The sequence below is a fragment of the Leptonychotes weddellii genome, chromosome 10, assembly GCF_054177405.1.
Source record: "Leptonychotes weddellii isolate Sample4059 chromosome 10, ASM5417740v2, whole genome shotgun sequence".
In the NCBI taxonomy this organism is placed as follows: Eukaryota; Metazoa; Chordata; class Mammalia; order Carnivora; family Phocidae; genus Leptonychotes; species Leptonychotes weddellii.
The window spans coordinates 87,020,903-87,029,597 of NC_138378.1; the positions used below are offsets into that span (position 1 = coordinate 87,020,903).

Below are 8,695 nucleotides of genomic sequence, written 5' to 3' on the forward strand. Positions count from 1 at the left end.
TTTTAAAATCTTTCATTTGTATAGGACTTCACAAATTTCTGCCCGTTTTCAAAGCAAGGGCCTTGCATCAACAGCAGGTGGTAAACCTTTGCCGGTGGTCCTGCAGGCCACGCCCCTTCCTGTCGGCCTGTCCTGCACCTGAGGACAGGCAGCCACGCTTCTCCTCACCACCAGGGGCCGCCCTTTCCCGTAGAACGACTGCTGTGGTCCCTGTAGCCGACCGGGTCGGGGTGAGGGGATGAGGGCTCTAGTCCTGTGTATAATACGATTGGATGGCCTTGGCCCAAGGCCCAGCATCCATCCCTGCCTGAGTCTCAAATTTTTCCGTTGGTAAAGGTGGGGAGGGTGATCTCGGGGCCCTCCACGCCCATCAAGGAAGGATGTGGGATGGTGACAGACACATCCGTTGGCAGCAGCGCCTGGTCTCTCCCAAGGGGGAGGTAAAAGGCCTGGCCGGTTTTCCATCATCTCTCGGCTTACCAGTCAGTGAAAGGAAAGAGGAAGCCACGGGAATAGCAGATATCTGGCTCTCTGGCTCTGAGCTGAAGAGGGAAACCTAAGTCGGGCCATATTACATCCGTCCAGGGAGATGCGGGGTGGGGGAATGAGAGGGTGGAGCGCAGAGGTAGGGGGGGAATAGGTGCCTCCCCCCCCACACACACACTCAGGAAGGTAAATGGAGGAAAGGACCCAGTAGGGTAAGGGCACAGTCAGTCACAGGTGCCCAGAGAAGAGTCCTTGGTAGTCCATCTGCGTTTAGGGAAGGGAGTTGTTCGCAGATAAACAGGGAAAGGGCCTCAGGACACTGTGCTCAGTCTAGGCCTAGGGGTTGGTGTCCACGGGGCAGTAAAAGAGCAAGCTATGGCCTTTCAGAAGAGAGACGCCAAAGATGTTTGCAGAGACGCAAGCTTCTTTTTTCTTTTTTAATTCTTATTTATTTGTTGTCTCTCTTTGTAGACTGTAAGGCTCCAGCGGGCAGGGATTTTTTTCTGCCATTCTGTGCAGTATTTCCAGTGCCCAGGCCAATGCCTAGCATGTAGTAGGTGCTCACAGAGAGGCAGGCTTCAAGGGAGATTTGAATATGTAGCGACAACAAATATTTATTAAGAGCTGGCTAGGTGCCAGGCTGTGGGCCGGGCACTTGGAATTGGGCCCTGAACTGAACAGATGCAGTCGCTACCCATTTAGAGTGCTTCCGGTCAAGTGGGAGTCTGTAGTCTAGCTGTGAAGTAAACCTCTAGATTTAATGATGGTGGGAGCCCCAAGAGAGAATGTGTTGTGGGGAGAGACAGACGGCCCTGGTCTGGGACCCCTGCTGAGGGGTCACATAAGCTGTGGCCTGAAGGAAAAGGGAGGAAAGGGGCCGGAGTGTTGCAGCAGAAGAATGGCAAGTGTGCAGCCTCTAGAAAAGGAGCCCGTTTGGGGCTAGAAAGGGATGAAAGAAGCCATGTAACATGATAAGTGTTTGCAACCACCCTGCCCCCCACCCCCACCTTCCCCAGGCTTCCCGAACCCTGGGACACTTCCCGAGCTCTCTATCCAGGTGCTCCTTCTACAATCTGGGCAGGGGGCTGATGGATCAAGTTTAAAGGTAGCTAAAGAAGCTCTGGTAATCTGCAGAATCAGGCCCAGCTGGAGGGGAGAGGGCTGGTGTCTAGGGAAGGAGAATGTGCTTCCACCATCTGTGAAGAGAGTGTTGCCCCTTGCAGAGCTGAGTAAAATGGATGGGGGGTGGGTTAAATTTTTTTAAAGTATTACATACATAGAGAAGAGTCCTTTTTTCTTTTTTACTGTGTTTTGCTATACATGAAGAGCGCCCTCCCTCGGTTATATTCTCTAAGGACTCAGTAAAGATCTAAATGTCTTCCAACTGAAATGTCCTTAAGTCAACAGGGTGCAGAGGGGCAACACCCGTCCTGTTGTAACCTCAGAGAGAAGGGGAGTGTGAGTCCGTGCGGGAAAATGGAGGGGCTGGGGCGGGAGAAGCAGATAGGGGCCTGACCTTACAAGGCAACAAGAAGCATTTGGCTCCTTCATTCAAGGAGCCGTGGGGAGTCACTCATGGGTCTTAGGCAGAGCTGTGACATGGCAAAATCTGCTATGAGTAAAGGCTCCGGAAGAGGGAAGGGCAGGGTGTGTGGGACAGAGGCGTGCCAGGGGCAGGCAGGGGCAGAGTGCTACCAGCTCGTGCACTTCACCCTAGAGACCCAGGAAGCTGGCATCAGCCATCAGCCCCCACCCTAACCCTTGGAAAATCTGAGGGAAACTAGTGTTCTGGCCTCCAGAAAAAACACAGAGACCTACTACACACCAAGCTTGGTATCACCTCCATTTTCCCCCACGGACTCACTCCCCTTCTCTCTGAGGTTACAACAGGACGGGTGTTGCCCCTCTGCACCCTGTTGACTTAAGGACATTTCAGTTGGAAGACATTTAGATCTTTACTGAGTCCTTAGAGAATATAACCGAGCGAGGGCACTCTTCATGTACAGCAAAACAGTAAAAAAGAAAAAAGGACTCTTCTCTTTGTTTTAGGGAGAGAGAGGGCGGGTCCCTGACCTTCGCTTTAATCCAACCACAGAGTTTGATTGGCCTCAGGCTCCACCTGCTCAGGTAAAAATATCTTAAGGACTCATTCTCCCTGACCCCTCACAGGACCTTGTTTATCACTTGCAGGTCTCCCCTCCCCAGCCCTGCATGTTCGGGCCGTCCCACGCTACGGTCTCACCTCTACCTGGTCTCGCCTTTCTAGGAGACACCCACATCTGGCCTCGCAGTTGGGCTTCTGCAGTTTCAACTCTAGAGTTCTTTTTTATTTTATTTTTTTAAAGATTTTTATTTATTTATTTAACAGAGGTAGGGAGAGAGCACAAGTAGGCAGAGCAGCAGGCAGAGGGAGAGGGAGAAGCAGGCTCCCCGCTGAGCAGGGAGCCCGACGCGGGGCTCGATCCCAGGACCCTGGGATCATGACCTGAGCCGAAGGCAGACGCTTAACGACTGAGCCACCCAGGCGCCCCTGAACTCTAGAGTTCTTAAGTGAAAGTAAGACAAACCCACCCTAGCTAGTTTAGGCTGAAAAATAATTTATTAAAAATATTCAGTAGCTCGCAGCGTCTCCGGGAGGACCAGCGAAACCCCCAGGAACAATGAACCAAAGGTCATGGCCAAGTTGACCCGGTGGAGGCACCCCTGGGCACAGACACCTCTCTTTGCCAACACCGCTAACCTGGGCCCTGGTCATACCACTAGCATCTCAACCCCCAGCCTCTGGAAATAGGATACAGCTGTCATCCCCTCCCCAGGGTGGGTTCCTCTTGGTGCCTGCTTCAGATACAAAGTCTGACACGAGGGCATGTGGCTAGCTGAATGCCTGCACCCCAGCTGCAAGGGAGGCTGGGAAGGCCTCATGGGGCTCCTACGGCTGGAACCAGGATTCGGAAGATGGAGAATGCCCCAAATGCAGGACATGCTCACCAGTCAGAAAGAATGGCACATGTCCCCTTCCATTCTCCAGGAGTCCGGCCACCCCATCTCAGGGCTCCTGCCCCACACGCTGCCCTCCCTCACCCCTGAGACCTCTGGCCATAGCCTGCTTACTTTCCTCCTCCGGGTCCTCGGGAACCACGCCCTCCTCCTCACAGTACTTCCCGCTTCGCCACACCAGGGATCCCGGCTAGACCTCGCCACCCGCCCTGTCAGCTGGCAACGACCTCGTGAGGCACGACACCGCTGTCTCAGGGAGAGCTGATATTTTATGGTGCGGCTGCGGTGTGTTTCTTGTGCCGTCCCCTCATTTGACCTCAGAAGCTCCCCCGCCAAGAGGACTGCCTACTGACATCCCCATTTACGCAAGAGGAAACCGAAACTCAGAGATTGGACATCTCCTTGGGGGGTGCCCTCTCCATCACTCGGAGGGGCCCCTTGAGAGCACTGTCTGTGTCACGTTCTCTCTCTGCTGGGGACCTCTGTGTTCCGAACGAGCAAAAGTCCATATGGGATTCTAAAAATGTCTTAGAAGTCACATGTCCTCAGACTGTTTCCTGTGGACAGCATTTCCCAAAAATGATCATAAAATTAACCTAGGATGTTTGTTAAAAATAATATAGAGTCCTGGGCACCTAGGCAGCTCAGTTGGTTAAGCGTCCCACTCTTGGTTTCGGCTCAGGTCATGATCTCAAGGGTCATGGGATCAAGCCCTGCGTTGGGCTCTGCACTCAGCTCAAAGTCAGCTTCTCTCCCTCTCCCTCTGCCCCTCGCTACTGCTTACACGTGTGTGCTCTCTCTCAAATAAATAAATCTTTAAGATAATAATAATATAGAGTCCCAATTCCCTCCTGGAGCAGACAATCCTTAAGATCTCAGGCAACATTCCGCCTGCCGCTCCCCCTGCTTACACACGCACACGCGCACTCTCTCTCTCTCTATCAAAAAAAAAAAAAGATCTCAGGGAAGGTCTGGGAACAAGGGCTTTTAACAAGCTCTCCAGCGATGCTTGTGATCATGCAAATGGGGGGGGCACTGCCCCAGAGAGCTGTCTGTTTTCTTAGGGTGGATTTACCTTGGGCCTGCAAATTACAGTCTGTTCTCATTGGAGATCAGCAGCTGAGGCCCAGAAAATGTGGAGCATCACTGCGTGCCATGGAAGGATATTAAAACAGGCACTCAGGGGCTACCCGACAATGGAGCCTTGCAACCAAAATGTGAGCTTCCAGCAAGTCCACTTCTAGGGATTCATCCCGAGGGAAGAGCTACGGTTCTGCACAGAGCACTCCTGTACCAGAGGAGAAAGAGGTTGTCCAAATCTGCCTGTGTACTTAGGAAGAAGCACAGTCCTCACCCCACAGAAGGCCGGTCAGGGTGAGACAAAGCCATGAGGCAGACCTCCTTCCGCCCCCCCCCCTTCTCCCTGATCTGTCCTGGCGAGTGCCCCCACCCAGATGGCACAATTCCATCCTCTGTGCTTGGGGCCCTTTCACTCACTCAGGTCCTAGAATTTGCCTATGCAAAGCCCAGAATGGGGGGGGGGGTGGCAGGCGGCTGGGTACTGACTGGAAACCCACTCAGTTTGGGTATCTAGAGCAGTGGGGTGGTGTCTAGAGCCTCCTGCTGACTTGGACCTGCTGACCCTGTCCCATAGGAGGTCCCCTTGGTAAGGGAGCTTGCCCCTTGCATTACGGTCCAAATGTGGAACAAAGGTCAAATGTGGAGGGGAGGTCAGGGAGGAGCCTCCTGTCCTTCCTGACCCAGGCCTGGATTGTTTCTCTGTTTCTGTTTTCTTTTCTTTTTTTTAAAGATTTTTTATTTATTCATTTGACAGAGATAGATATAGCGAGAGAGGGAACACAAGCAGGGGGAGTGGGAGAGGGAGAAGCAGGCCTCCTGCAGAGCGAGGAGCCCGATGCGGGGCTCGATCCCAGGACCCTGGGATCATGACCTGAGCCGAAGGCAGATGCTTAACGACTGAGCCACCCAGGCGCCCCCTCTGTTTCTGTTTTCTCAGTGTTTCCCATTCTACCACATGGGCTCTGTGTTAAGCCATCCCACTGATTTTTCATAGCTTCTGAAGTGCCCATTGACCCACAGGTCCCAGGAATCATCTGGTCTTCCTCTCTGAAGGCTGTGGCCAGCTCCAGCCGTGGGGCTTTCTCCCTTGTGTCCCAGCCGCGTGGCCTCCAAAGGTGTAAGCACCTGGCCTTCACTTCTTTCTGCCAACAGCCAGAACATCACCAAAATAACAGACATAGTAAAGTTACAGTGCCCTAGAAAGGTCTTACGTTCATGATCCTCATCTGTGTTTCCTTAGTCCCTGTTTTAAACAAAGTCAGACCCCAGGCCCTTCCCCCAACACTTCTCAGATATTAAAGTTCCAGAAGTCACTCGAGTAACAGAACACCTGGAAGTCATGGGCTCCTTCAGGCTTCAGGAAGCCATGTTTCCTGCTTTGTCTAATTCCGTCATAGGAAAGGAGGGTAAGGACTCAACCCCAGATGCGATACAGGAGTGCCCACTGGTTAGTGCACAGGCTGTGGGTTGGGCAAACCCTGGGTGGGATTGTCTGACCTTGGGAAAGCCACTTAATTCCTCAAAACCTCTGAGATTTGGACTGCATTTGTCCCTCCTCCACGCATCTGGTGAAGCCCTACTGCCCACTGTGATTGGATTTGAAGACAGGCTCTTGAGGGAGGTCACTAAGGTTAAATGAGGTCACAAAGGTGGAGGCCTGATTCCATCAGACAGGTGTCTTTCTAAGCAGGGATCAGAGACATCTCTCTCCAGGCCTGCACAGAGTCTAGGCCATGTGAGGACACAGCGAGAAGGTGACCGTCTGCAAGCCAGGAAGCGATCTCTCCCCAGAAATGAATCCTGATGGCACACTGATCTTGGGCTTCTGGCCTCCAGAAGAGAAAAGACGTTTCTGTTGTTCAAGCCACCGCATCATTGGTATTCCGTGATGAGCCTGCTCTGACTAATACGCTCACTTCCCTCATCTGAAACACAAGGATAAAACTAGCATTTGCATCATGAGGCTATTGTGAGGATCCAGCAGGAAATACACATGCCTCCTTGGGTTTTTCTATAACATCTTCAGCACCTGGAACAGTGCCTGGCATAGAGAGGACATTCAATAAATACTTACTCAATGAATAAATACAGCCATCCACAAAGGAAGCTGTCAAACTAAATACACATGCATATTACTGAGCTTTTCACTAACCTCTATTTCTTTGATTATTGGTCACCATTCACCAGGAAAGGACAGCAAGCATAAAGCGTTTAAGAAAAGTGCAAGGACAGTCTCCCATTTTCAACTGGACCTGCCCCTTCATGTCCTATGTTCTGTGAGTTGGGAAAGGACAGTCTGGCTGATCGCGGGGCGAGCTGGAGCCTCCGGGATGAGGGGGCACCGATCAGAGAGCTGCGGGAAGCCTCTGAGCACCGGTCCAGCCCTGTGGCCCTGAGGCCCCGGAGCAGAGGGGAGAGCTCTTCCTCCAGTGGGGCAGAGGGGTTGGAGACCGGGGACCGCAGCTGTGGGAGGCAACGTGGGGGAGCTTATGGGAGCCTCATGGGGCAACTTGGTCCAAGGTTAGAGGCCACAGCAGACCCACCTTCCTGGTGCCTGTGAGATGCAAATGATGAGAACAATAGGGCCTCTGTCCCCAGGCCATCTGTGGTAGAGCCTAGGCTCCCAGGAATCAGAGCTCCTTCAGCCCGGCCATGGTGAGAGTTGGTTCTGGGGCAGCCCCAGGTGCACAGATCACCCCTGGGGGCCCAGGATGCTTCCCGGAGAGAGGCATCCGGGGAGCACTGACTACCCCCTTATGTCCCCCGCCCCCGATTCTTTCCAGGACAAGCTCAGGGGAAGCAAGCGCGAGTGAGTACTCTGGCTCCTCTCTTTCCTCTGCCTCCTCTCTTGTCTCTACCTCGCTGCCCCTTTTCCTGGGCACAGCCCTACTTGCCCAGTGAGACCATCCTCCTACCTCCCCCCCACTGTGAGCACTAGGGCTCCCTCACTACCGGCTTCACTGGGGCACCAGCTCACCCAGCTGTGTCCCCACCAGGCACTAGCTCTGCCCCCAGACTGTTCTTCCTGCTGCCCTGGTCCCAGGCTATTGGCACACAACTCCAAGGGGCACCACTCACATAGTCGCTGCTGTGAATGTCCTGGGAGCGGTGCAGTGTCTGGCCCCTTGGGCAGAGTTGACTAGAGTCTGGTTGCAGGTCGGGGCCACCCCCTCCACCCCCCAGATGTGTAGGTAAGTGACGGTGGCCCCCTTATTTTCAAAATGCCGACCTCACTGGCCCTGCTGCCGTGTTGGAAAGGCTCATCATGAGTGGCTCCTCCGAGTCGAATGAAGCAGCGAGGCCCACTGTAAAAAAGCAGATGGCTTATTATAGCAGGGAAAGAGAGTAAGTCATTGTGGGGTGGGGGGCGCTGGAAGGTGAGGCCAGTCTCATCAGTCCCCTGTCCAGATTCCCCAGCCTGGAACAAAGATGCCCCCAGCCCATCTCCTCGGCCCGCCCGGGGGACCTGGAGACTCGAGGTAAGTGCAGCTGCTGAGCCTGGGGTGGAGGGAGGTGGGCCACAGTGGCTACCACTGGTCCTGCCCCTCTTCTGTCCCTTCTGGAAAGCCCAGGAGGAGGAGGAAGATGAGGAAGATAAATATGAGCTGCCACCCTGTGAGGCTCTGCCCTTCAGTCTTGCCCCAGCCCACCTTCCTGACACCGAGGAAGAGGACTCTTTGTACTTAGGTAAGGGCTGGGGAGCTGAGGCAGGGAGTTGGGTGGTCAGGCAGGACAGAGGGTCCCCACGAGGAAAGAGGGCGCAGGTCTTGCCTCTTCTCCCTTTGTCTGTGCTGGGGTGGCAAGGGGAGGCCTCAGCTGGCAGCTGTGGAAGCTTCTGGGCTGGGCAGAGAGAGAGAAGGATGAAGGAAAGGCGGAGGGAGGAGGGAGAAAGGCAGGAGGAAGAGTGAGAAAGGGAGAGGAGCCTGGAGGGGCACTGTAACCAAGGCAACCGTGGGAAAGCAGGAGGCCCCACAGGGTCCCTGGGGCCTCCTCTGAGATCCCTCACTTCTCAGAGCAAGGGTAGGGATGCCAGGAGAGCCCCGGCTGCTGCTGGCATCCCACCCCCAGGGCTCCTCCGCTAGGCCAGGTGGGGGCAGGAAAGCTGGCCGCCTCCAGTTGCCATGGAGACGGG

The 8,695-nt window shown here is 54.2% G+C and overlaps 1 protein-coding gene across 1 annotated transcript in view; it reads left to right on the plus strand.

Annotated features, from left to right (window-relative positions):
• Positions 1 to 8,148: 8,148 nt before the first annotated feature.
• The window catches only part of SH2D6 (SH2 domain containing 6), a 5,800-nt gene continuing 5,253 nt past the window's right edge, over positions 8,149 to 8,695 (plus strand). Inside the window, exon 1 of the mRNA XM_081797292.1 lies at positions 8,149 to 8,178. Coding sequence (XP_081653418.1) covers positions 8,149 to 8,178 — 30 coding nt within the window. The remainder of the gene's footprint in view (positions 8,179 to 8,695) is intronic.